Below are 12,540 nucleotides of genomic sequence, written 5' to 3'. Positions count from 1 at the left end.
ACCCATTTTGTTTAGAGTTTTTATCATAAATGGGTGTTGGATCTTGTCGAATGCTTTCTCTGCGTCTATTGAGGTGATCATGTGATGTTTATTCCTCATTTTGTTAGTGTGGTGTATCACATTGATTTGTGAATGTTGAACCATTCCTGCATTCCTGGAATAAATCTCATTTGATCATGGTATATGATCTTTTTAATGTATTGTTGTATTCAATTTGCTATTATTTTGTTGAGGATTTTTGCATCTATGTTCATCTGGGCTATTGGCCAGTAATTTTCTTTTTTTTTGTTGTCCTTGTCTGGTGTTAGATCAGGATAACGTTGACCTCATAAAATGAGTTAGGAAGAGTCACATCCTCTTCAATTTTTCATAATAGTTTGAGAAGGATGGGAATTAAATCTTCTTTGAATATTTGGTAGAATTCACCAGAGAGGCCATCGGATCCTGGACTTTTGTTTTTTGGGAAGATTTTGATACTGTTTCAATGTCTTTGCTTGTGGTTGGTCTATTCAGATTCTCTATTTCTTCTTGACTCAGTTTTGGAAGGTTGTATGATTCCAAGAATTTATCCATTTCTTCTACGTTATCCAGTTTGTTGGTGTATAACTTTTCTTCAAATGTTCTCTTATAATCCTTTGTATTTCTGTGGTGTCCATTGTAATTTCTCCTCTTTCATTTCTGATTTTATTTATTTGAGTCTTCTCTGTTTTTGTTATTAGTGAGTCTGGCTAAGGGTTTGTCAATTTGTTTATCTTCTCAAAGAACCAGCTCTTAGTTTCAATGATCCTTTCTATTGTGTTTTAGTCTCTATTTCATTTATTTCTGCTCTGATTTTTATTATTTGCTTCCTTCTACTGGCTTTGGGCTTTGTTTGTTCTTGTTCTTTGAGGTATAGAGTGAGCTTGTTTATTTGAGATTTTTCTTATTTGTTGAGGTAGACCTGTATTGCTATAAATTTCCCTCTTAGTACCACTATTGCTGCATCTCATAATATGGGTATGTTGTATTTTCGTTTTCATTTGTTTCTGGGTATTTTTTGATTTCTCCTTTGATTTTTTTCATTGATCCAACAGTTGTTCAGTAGCATGTTGCTTGATCTCCACATATTTGTGGCTTTCCCATCTTTTTCCTTGTAGTTGATTTCAAGTTTCATAGCATGTTGGTCAGAAAAGATGCTTGATATGATTTCAGTCTTTTTGAATTTATTGAGGCTTGCTTTGTTTCCCAGCATATGGTCTATCTTTGAGAATGTTCCACGTGCACTTGAAAAGGAGTTATTGTTTTTTTGTCGCCTATAAATTCAATGAAATCCTAATCAAAATCTGCAAAAGATTTGTTTTCTATGAAACTTTACAAGCTGATCCCAGAATTCATCTGGACAAGAAAATGCACAAGAATAGGCAAAACTATTTTTTTGAGGGAGAGGGGTTTTGGGTGGGAAAGCCCAGCAACAGGGGAAGGAATTTGTTCTAATATGAAAACATACCTTAAAGCTAAAGTTGTTTTTAACATGTGCAGACAAATAGTTCATTTGAACAAATAGAGTCCAGAAACAGATTAATATAGAAAGAGGTGTTTCGGGTATGATAAATTTGCCCTTTCTAACCAAAATGAATTAAAATACTTGCTGCTTCATTTGTGGGAATGTGGGGAGAGTAGTATGGGACCTTAGTTCCATATGTCATATCAAATACAAAATCAAATTCCAGATAAATGTAGGCATAAATCTGTAAAAGTAATAGAAGAAAACATAGAATATTTTGATAAGCTTGATATGAGAAAGGCCTTTTTTCAAGCCTATACATAAACCACAAAGGAAAAGACTGATAGATTTAACCACATGAAGACTAATAATAAAACATCTATGTGATGAAATATCATAAGTTAGAAGAGGTAAAGACACCAAAAGAAATTATTCACAACATATAACAGAATTGAAACCATAATATATAAAGAGCACCAATAAATCAATACAAAAACAAATAATTGAATAGAAAAGCATGGAAGGAGTATGATTAGACAAAGCACGGAAGAATAACAAATATCTTATAAAAAGATGATATTTTTTCTCCTGTTGGTCATGGAAGTACAAATTAAAATAATGAGATACCATTTTTAGCCCAACAGATGGGCAGAAGAAAAAAAATTCTGTGCTGAGGGTGGAGAGAATGGATACTCATAGACTGTTGTGAAGTTAAATAGTAAACATGAAAGGCAGTTTGTCAGTATCTATCAAATATAAAATTTTTATAACTTTAAGGAGAGAGGTGCATTTTTAGAAATCTGCTTCAGAAAACCTGGCTTTTGTGCTCAAGACAGAAATGCATGTTCCATTACAAAATTGGATATAATGTTAGTCTCCATTCGTGTTGTAATAGAGCAGTACTGGGGAGTTCCCTGGTTTTAATCTCTTTATGCTAAGATGAAAAATCTCCAAGAAATTAATAGAAGAATTCATATGATATGATCCCATTTATGTTTAACATTAATACTGATGTATAGCTGGGCGTGTTTATATACATACGTGTGTATGTGTGTATTTGTATTCATGTGTTTATATGTAGATGTAGAGGAAAAGGCATAGAAGGATTCAATTGAATTGCAATAGTTACCTCTGGGAATGAGCTATAAGTATGAAATATCACCTAAGAAGATATTTCTGGTTCTTTGAATATGATTAAACAATAAGATATGAAAATAAGTCACTTTCAGCATGTACATAATTACGATCAACATTCTAATAATTGATAGCACCTGTTTAATTTGCTGGGATTAACATTTATAGTTTTTGAGATGTCTACAGTAGGTAGACATAACCAGAGATCATTTGAAGCAAAGGAATGTGCATCATCATTACTGAAGTTCTCATTTCTCCCAGTCCTCACTTCCCTGACAGTCCTTTAGACAAACCTGTTGCTGAGACTCTTGTGAAAGGGAGAATGACTCTCTCCATAGCAGTTATGTGATCTGAATAGCACTATCTTCTTGCCCATTCTTCCTGAGCTGCTTTTTTTTTTTTTTTAATTTTTTGTTTATTGCAGTAACATTGGTTTATAACATTGTAAAAATTTCAGGTGTACGTCATTGTACTTCTGTTTCTGCATAGATTACATCATGTTCACCACCAAAATACTAATTACAACCCATCACCACACACATGTGCCGAATTATCCCTTTCACCCTCCTGCCTCCCCCCTTCCCCTCTATGCACCCAATGTAGGTGCACCTAAATATATAAAGCAATTATTAACAGACGTAAAAACAGAAATAGACAGTAACACAATAATAGTAGGGGACTTTAACACTCCACTTATACCAACAGATAGATCATCCAAACAGAAGATCAATAAGGAAACATTGGCCTTAAACGACACACTAGAACAGATGGACCTAATAGATATATACAGAGCATTCCATCCAAAAACCGAAGAATACACGTTCTTTTCAAATGCACGTGGAACATTCTCCAGGATTGATCACATATTAGGCCACAAAACAAGTCTCCATAAATTTAAGAAGATTGAAATAATACCAAGCATCTTTTCTGACCACAACGGTATGAAACTGAGCTGCTTTTGAGAAAGAAACAGCTTTGTATGTTGAGTCGAAGCAGTGTATCCCGTTGTGAAGACTTGTTGCATCATACATCCCTGCAGAAGTGTAGGAACTAAATCATATACATGTACAATTCTACTGTCCCATTGACCTAAGAAGAGTATAATGAATTAAAAAATTATCTATTCATTCTTTCCTAAACTGCTTTTTCCTTGATTTACTGCATTTTATTCGTACCATAATATGTAGCAAAAATTATTGCAAGCACTTCAAAACAGATTTCTTATTGCCTTTCATGTTTAGTATTAATTACCAGATATTTAATTTTTTTTTTTTTCATTTGGTCATACAGGCAGTAAATGTGGTCACCTTGGATTGTAAATTTTGATTGTGTAATAGAAAGCTTTAGCTCAGGCTCACTTTGCTTCTTTCTGTGAAAGAAGTTGCTAAGTAAGAGTAACATGGGTAAACTTGGAAGATTGTAGCATATTTCTAAGATAAGCAGTCATATGTTGGTTAACACTTTATTTTTACCTAAATATCAAAGCAGGTCCCTAATAATTTCTCTAGATGACTTTTTTTTTTTTTTTTTTTTTGCTGAGGAAGATTCGCCCTGAGCTAACATCTGTTGCCAATCTTTCTCTTTTTTTGCTTGAGGAAGGTTCGCCCTGAGCTAACATCTTTGCCAGTCTTCCTCCATTTTGTATGTGGGTTGCCACCACAGCATGGCTGACAAGAGTGGTGTGGGTCTGCGCCTGGGATCTGAACCCACAAACCCAGGCCGCCGAAACAGAGCATGCTGAACTTAACCACTAGGCCACAGGGCCGGCCCCCTGGATGACATTTTTAGACTAGGCCTTATAGCTCCTAAAACAAAAAAGTACGTCTTTTCAATATTTTGTAATTTGAATCACTTTTTTCTCTAGTTCAAATAAGTGAGGTTTTAGTGACATGTCATAATAATCAGGGAATTCTTTGTTATGAATTATTTCTTTAATGGAATTAACTTTAACTACTGCTTGGTCAATTTTACTTACTAATGAACTTATCGACTTTAATCTTTCAAAAAGTCTAATGATGTCAATCTGATGAAATTTCAGGAAATTCAACAAGAGACAGATATCCCTGAAAGAGAACTTGTCAGAGCCCTGCAGTCCCTCGCCTGTGGTAAACCAACGCAGCGGGTTCTTACGAAAGAACCCAAGTCAAAGGAAATAGAAAATGGTCACATATTTACAGTTAATGATCAGTTCACATCCAAACTACACAGAGTCAAGATTCAAACAGGTATCTGGAATCATATTTTTCCTCTTTAAAAAAATTGTATTTTTTTCTCTAAAAATAAAGACTGTTATCTGTTGGATTTTTATCTTTAAAAATAATGCTTTTCTGGTGTTGCGTGACACATAGGCTTAAGAAATAAAGCAGCTTTTATTGACATGTTCCCATTAAAATGCAGTTGACTCCAAGTACAGTAAGCCTTTAAAAAAGTAGTTCATAATGTGAACAAGGTACTTATTTCCATTTTGTTTTTGACAAGTGAAATGCAATTCTGTGAACATATTAGTACTTAAAAAATAATTGTTTTAACTGGTTGGGTTAACTAATAGTCACTGAACATCTATTTTTAAAACTGATTTCTGGATTTCTCAAGATTGGGAATTATCTGTCTAAAGTTTGATGTTTAGATGCAGCTATTTATATTTTGATAAATATTTTTTTAAATTTCAAATCCTTAAAACCCATATTATCTCTCTAACTCAAAAACATGGAAATCACCCTCTTGTGAATAGTTTTTTAGTATGGCCTTATTTTTTAAGTTGATAAGGAACATCCTATTTATTGTATATTTAAGATGTATATTTTCTGTGTAGTTAAGGGGGAAAAAGGCACTCCACCTTTGTTGATGTTTAAAGCTTTAATGTAGTTTGCTACCTGGTTTCGAAACTAGTATTAGATAAGCTTCCCAGTACTGATTCATCCATTACACCTAATATATCTGTGTAGAACAGTATTTAAAATAAGATAAATTTTCTAAATGACTTCAATTTTCTAATTTTAAAAAAATTATATTTACATTATACATTAATGATAAAATCTTTTAAAAATTATTTTAATGTTAAATATACAATTGATTGCCAAAGTATGTTGATTCAAGAACTTTATATACATACTTTTGTTTTCGTTTTTGGCCCTGATTGGATATGTATGCTTTGTGAAGCAGGGTGGTGTCACTGTTAAAAGCCATGGCGACTTTGTCATGTAGTTGCACACCGTATCACTGTCTTCATCACCAAAATTGGCTCCATGTCTTTGGGACACAGATGTATATTAAAAATAAAACGGAACTGTGTTAAGGAGAGTCATGGAACAAAATATCTTTTTTCCCCCCAGTGCAAGGCATGTGACTTTATAGTTTTGGGCAGATACAGGTTTTGGATTTCAGCACTTGTTTGTATCCTAGATTTAAAAGAAGATGTATGATACGTAATCTATATCTGATTTATCTACCCTCACCCTACCTACCCTAAATGAGTAACTGTCTTTGTAATCCCAGATCCCATCATGCCTAGCAATAGGCATATGTCAGATATTATTGTTATTATTATATAAAAAATAGTGTTCTCTTCATGGATTTTTAATTTTTGGTGTTATGTGTGTGTATGTGTGTGTTTATAGTATTTTAGATCTGATTAAAATAGGAAAATAGTTATGTATGATGGGGAATTTGACTAGATGATCTCTTAAGGTTTTCTTCGGCTATAAAATCCTGTAAAGAAATGATGTTTTTCATTTTGGAATGGGACTTAGATTATGTTGGTTCTTACTGATATTTTGTATTAGTTAAAATTTTCTCTCTGTGGGGATAAGTGTTCTTATGACCACATCGGTTTTCTTAAGTTGTCAAAATACGTTTGCCTTTTTTTAGGAAGTTCTCAGGCCTCATAATCAAATACTCAGAGACTCTGACCTTACCTGTGTTGGTTTTTACTGTAGTTAATAAATAGAAGTTCAAGCAAAGAACTTAAAAGTATTACTCAAATAACAGTCTTTGAAAAGAATTAGATTCATTGTAATTCACAACAATTTCCATAGGTGACAGTCTTCCCCACCACCACTCATCTTCCCCCGACACACACGTCTAGCTACATATGTACCTACTTAACACAAGCAGACACCTCTGTTATGTTGTTGTTGTTCTTTTTTTTTTTTTTTTTTGGTGAGGAAGATTTGTCCTGAGCTAATATCTGTGCCCATCTTCATCTATTTTGCATGTGGGTTGCTGCCACAGCATGGCTTGATGAGCAGTGTGTAGGTCGCCACCCAGGATCCGAACCTGCAAACCCCGGGCCACTGAAGCAGAGCCTGTGAACTTAACCACTATGCCACTGGGCTGGCCCCTGTTATGCTCTTCTTAAGTGCAGAATATTGTGCTAGGCTCTAGGAGTGAGCTCTTGCCCTCACATTTTTAAATCCATCATAACTCTGTGTATCACCACAATCTTCTCATTTATCTTGGAGTATACCTATTTAGGTGACCAAATCTAGATGAACCAAAAGGATTGTTTAAAAAGTTCTTTTTTTCCTCTAACTTTTTATTTTAAATATTTTCAAATCCACAGAAAAGGTGAAAAACACTAGAATGGACATCAGTATGGCCATCACTTATGTTTAAGAGTTATTAAAATTTTGCCACATTTGCCCGAGCACCCTTGCCACTGCCCTCTTCCTCTCCTCCATATATGTATATATTTGCCACAGCATTTTAAATTAATTTGCAAACATCATAACACTTACCCCCTAAATACTTCAGCATACATCTACTTCCTTAAAATAAGACATTTTGTCACGTAATTGTAATACTGTATCACATGCAAGAAAATTAATAATTCCAACATCTATATACCACACATACTTACATGTCCACACTTGTCTCAAAAGTGCCTTTCATACCTTACTTTTTGGCCAAGATTCAATCAAGATTTCCATATTACATTGATTTTTATGTCTCTTTAGTTCTATGTAAACTAAGGCCTCTATCTTTTTTTTTATGACATTAACTTTTTTGAGGAAATGCATTATTCTTTCTTAGTAGACCCTTTTAATCTAACTGTAGTCTTTTTTTGTTGAGCTTATTGATTATCTTTAACTTGGGAAAAGACACTGAAAGCAGAATTCTTAACCAAAGGCTTCTAATTAGAAACAGCTGAATGGATATGCGCACCAGAATGATCTTCTGAATTGTGCAGTTTGCTGTCTCGTGGGTGTGCCCATGTCTGAGTCAGCAGTGTCCCACGTGGTTCTTTTGTAATTTTCCAGTTTCTGCCTCGAGAAACTTCACATCTATCTCCTATTGATGACTAGATAAACAAAAAATCAGTTACCATTTTTCTTTCTCTGCTACTTCAATCAGAGTGAAGTTGTAGGAGAAAAGGACTTCTATGTTTAATCCCTTATCAGTTGCCTTGAAGACTATAGGGAATAACAGAGTAAGAACTTCTCCTGAGATTGAAATATAGTATGCATTAGTGGTAATGAGATTGTGACATAAACAATAAGATATATAACAAGAAATTTTTAGGTAATTGGGGAGGGGTACAAATGAATTACTTTATTGTTATGGAGTTCCTTTAACTGACATGCTAGTGATACTTTTTAATTATTTATTGAGCTAACTAAATCTTGATAATACATACTCTCACCTTCTCTTAAAGCCTTAGGGATTACAGCCACGTTTTGAGTTAGTAAGACATCAGGTGTTCTCCTGAGATATTTTTGGTGGTGTTTAACTTGGAGTCATGGTGGTAAAATGCTAGTGGACCTCTGGAAGTCACAGGCAATGAAAATTATTTACTGATAATTTTACTACTAAAGACATTCTGGCTCTCATTTTTCTTCCAGGAAAGGAATCATTGTATTCTATAAAACTAAAATGGGTTTTATTATCTCTGTAAAATTAAATTCCTAATATTTAAAAAGAATAATTTAGAATTAGTTAAATATTTATTAAAATAAACATTGAATTAGGCATTTTTTGAATGTTTACTTGAATTATTAAGTACATGTGTATACTCAGAGGTTGAAATTGGTTTTTCTCTGTGGATAATACTAAATTATGTTGTTTGTATATAAACCACATTTTTTCCTTACATTTGAAATTACATGGTAATTACATGATAAATGTCTTTATTTCTCTTTTAGTTGCTGCCAAACAAGGTGAATCTGACCCAGAAAGGAAAGAAACAAGGCAGAAAGTAGATGACGACAGAAAGCATGAGATAGAAGCTGCTATAGTGCGGATAATGAAATCTAGAAAGAAGATGCAACACAATGTATTAGTAGCAGAGGTGAGGACGCTTCAGGACTGGATTAATGTAGAAAAAGCAAAATAATATTAACAGTTTAAATTTAGGAAAGTATTATATTCAACTAATTTAAAATATAATTTTAAAATTAGGAAACTAGTGAGGTAACATTTATTATTAAAAGCATGGTTCTTGATAATTAAACATAGCAGTATGTCAAAATATGTGCACACTTTAAGAACTAATATGTTTGTAATGAAATAAAAATAGAATATTATCACATGAAGAATAAAAAAAACTTTTCACTGCTATTTAATACTCTTGTGTAAAACAAACTACCTTTATTTCTAAATATTAACAACTGTTACCATTTATTGAGTGCTTACATATTACAAATTAAGAAACTAAGGAAGAGAAGACCCAGTGAGGGGGACCGACTGAAATAGTGAGGTAAGAGATGATTAGGGCTGAAGAAAGTATCAGAATAGAGAGTTGAATGAAGCCAGATAAGAAGTGAAATTGACAGAGTTTATTGACTGATCATGGGAAACAAGAGGGAGGAGTTGAGGATGACTCTTAGGGTTCTGGCTTGAATGGCTGGTTAGAAGTTGGTCCCTTTGACCCAAAAGGAAAGGGCAGTGTGTTGCTGTGTTCCACATGTCAGTTAATACCATTTTGTACAAGTTGACTTTATGTCACATGGCAAAGGAAGAGAATTATAAGGAATGAGTGGTCAGTAATTTCAAAAATCAGGAAGAAAACAAATCAGGTACACACTCCAGACATACTGGCAGTTAAGTGACTGGTTAGTTTTCCCAGACATTTTCATTGGACTGATGAGTGAACATTCAATGGCAGTGCCTTGACAAGTAAATGAAAGTGAAACCACCAGGAGAGTGGTTTGTCCTTTGAGATGTTGGCTCATGGGAAAGGGCAGAGAGAGCAATACTAGTAGAGGATTAGGTTTTGAGTTGATTTTGCTTTTCTAGATGGGAAGATATTGAGCATGTTTATGTCCTAAGGATCGTGAAGAAATGCTTAAAAACAAAAGGAAAAAAAATGGGATAAGGGGATAATTGATGTACCAAAGCCTAAAAAAGGAGAGGCGAGAGGATTTGTAGAGAACACAGTGCGTGGTAGATGTGTTAACAGGGATGTTACTAAATATGCCTCTTCCTGAGAACCCAGGGCAGGGTGCAGGGTGTGTGCTAACCAAGGATGGACAGAAGTATGGATAAATATATATACCTAAGATGGTGGGAGTTTGAGGAATTTCACACTGAAATGTGCAGCCTCTTTTCCTTATGTAAAAGGGAATGTGAGGTTACGGTGTTCAGGAACTTGCTGAACTCAAATATTATGAGTGTGTGTTATCAGTCTATACCAGAGATAAGGCAAGCTTTTTTTTTTTTTTTTTTTTAATGGCCAGTTGTAGCATGAAAACAACCCTAGATGATAAATGAGTGTGGCTGTGTTCCAGTAAGAATTTATAAAAATAGGCAATGGGCTGTATTTGGCCAGTGGGCTGCAGTTTGTTGACTCCTGGTCTATACAAAAGGTGTAAAAACTAGAACTTTACTCAGCAGGGAACTGAGGAGCCAATTTTGACTGATGTAGTAAGTGTAGGGTGGATGTTTATGGAGTAGAACCAAGGGAGTCAGGGTGTTGAGCATCTTGTTGAGAGTGTAGCTGAAGTGGTCTGGAGTGCAGTCTAGACGCTGTCAGGAGGGAGGTAAGGTCATAAGTTATTAATAGCTTAGAAGAAAGGGTCAGAAGATTAGAGATCTCAGGTGGGTTGAGAACATGTTGGTTGATATTGGAGTTGATCGTACTAGAAGGGTGATAGATTTTAGTTGGAGAGTGAAGGACTGAAGTTTCAGATTTCAAATAATTATCAATCCATTGTGGCTTTGGGAAATGAACTGATCAAACAGGAGTAAAAGAAAAACTGGCTAATGAGTGGATGGATGGTCTGCAGGAGGGGCAGGGTGGATTAGTGGAAAAAGCATGGACTTGGGAGGCAGAAAGGTTTAGATTCTCATCGGTAACTGCTGGCTCTGTTTACTACGTGTTCATGTCAGTTTTCCTTTCTGGCTTATTTTCCTCATTGGTAAAATGAGACGACCTACCTTGCAGGGTTAAGAGCATTAAATAAATCAATATATACAAAATGACTGATATATGGTACATAGTCAAACTGACTTATTTTTATTTTATTATCTCTATTATTATTTACAGTTTTATTATTACTGATACCACAATACCTAGAATCCTGACAGCAGTTGGAGAAAAGAGTAACAGCAGCATTTACTGAGGACCGGGCATTATTCTCAAGCATCACATCTGTTAACTCATTTAACATACCCAGTTGTTGTTTAACTTTCCCAGGGTCCTAGCGCTGCTAAGTGGGGGAGCCGGGGTTTGAATCGGGCAGTCCCAGTCCAGAGTTTGTGCTCTTAAACACACACTTACAGAATGTACGCTAACCAAATTGTATGAATTGGGAGAGTAACCCAGAAGTCAGTAGATTATAGCATGAAAATGGTTAAACTGTATGGTTAAACTATAGTGTGGTATACATTCTTACTAACATATTTCAACTGATTCAACTACTAATCCACTTGAGCATTCACAGTTTGGTGTGAGGAGGTATGTTCTAACCATATATTACATTTTCAAATAAAACTTTTTTTAATTTTCTATATTTTTAACTTTGGTAATCAGATTACTAAAGTTTAATCTGAGTCTTAACACATCAGTTCTATTCAGAGCTAAGAATTTTTGTGTCTTTATATGGAAATGTTATATGTTTTTTAAATCTTCTGGTGGGAATTACTTTTTTTTCCCTTCTGTTTTAGGTAACTCAGCAGTTGAAGGCTCGATTCTTACCAAGTCCAGTTGTTATTAAGAAACGTATTGAAGGACTTATTGAGAGAGAATATTTGGCACGAACACCTGAGGATCGCAAAGTATACACATATGTAGCATAAAATGCGCTCAGAAATTTGATTTCTTCTTGGACTGTACTCTTCGCATGGACTGGGAAGTTCTTTTAAATCATTAAATATTAAGACGACCATCTCTTCTGTTAAATTACAGTACATGTTCTAGACCATTCAGATCAAGCCTTTACTCCCTTTGAGAGTTTTCAACATCAGTTGATTGAGCTTCAGGCTTTACAACGTTTAACCCTGTAGAGATCATCTTTACAGTTCCTCGGGAAAATGTGAATGTGCCGCGTTTTGTTTTCAATACTGTATGAAAACAGGAAAAAATAAAACAAAAATTTAGAAAATACAGCTCATTAAAATAAAATTGTTGGATTTCATTTCCCCAGGTCTTCAGTGTTGATGTAAATGTGTTTTTGTAGTGTTGCTTAGCACTTTGTGCATTGTATAAGTTGGGTAACAAAAAGGGTGAAAGAAATGACACAATTCCCCATTACCTTGCTCTGCTTCAGGCTTTTCTTTAGCTGGTCTTGTTTAATTTAAAGGTTTGATAAATATGCAGAGACCCAGGCCTACAATCTGAGCATGCTTTATTCTATCACTTGCACTTACTAATCTCATAGCCTTATGACCAGGAACCTTTGTTTTGGGCTCAGTACACACCCTGATTTGGTTTTTCCCTATTGTAATTTGAGATTTCACAAATTAAGTCTTATAATGATTAGGTTTTG

The 12,540-nt window shown here is 34.5% G+C and overlaps 1 protein-coding gene across 4 annotated transcripts in view; it reads left to right on the top strand.

Annotated features, from left to right (window-relative positions):
- Positions 1–12,199, top strand: part of CUL3 (cullin 3) — a 98,383-nt gene extending 86,184 nt beyond the window's left edge. For all 4 annotated transcript variants that reach the window (XM_058533105.1, XM_058533103.1, XM_058533104.1 and 1 more), the window contains 3 exons: positions 4,656–4,842; positions 8,758–8,903; positions 11,720–12,199. In XM_058533105.1, the coding sequence (XP_058389088.1) occupies positions 4,656–4,842; positions 8,758–8,903; positions 11,720–11,851 (465 nt within the window). In that variant the 3' untranslated portion in view covers positions 11,852–12,199. The remainder of the gene's footprint in view (positions 1–4,655; positions 4,843–8,757; positions 8,904–11,719) is intronic.
- The last annotated feature ends 341 nt before the right edge of the window (positions 12,200–12,540 follow it).

The sequence above is a fragment of the Diceros bicornis genome, chromosome 37 (assembly GCF_020826845.1).
Source record: "Diceros bicornis minor isolate mBicDic1 chromosome 37, mDicBic1.mat.cur, whole genome shotgun sequence".
In the NCBI taxonomy this organism is placed as follows: Eukaryota; Metazoa; Chordata; class Mammalia; order Perissodactyla; family Rhinocerotidae; genus Diceros; species Diceros bicornis.
This window is presented reverse-complemented; position numbering and strand designations above follow the sequence as displayed.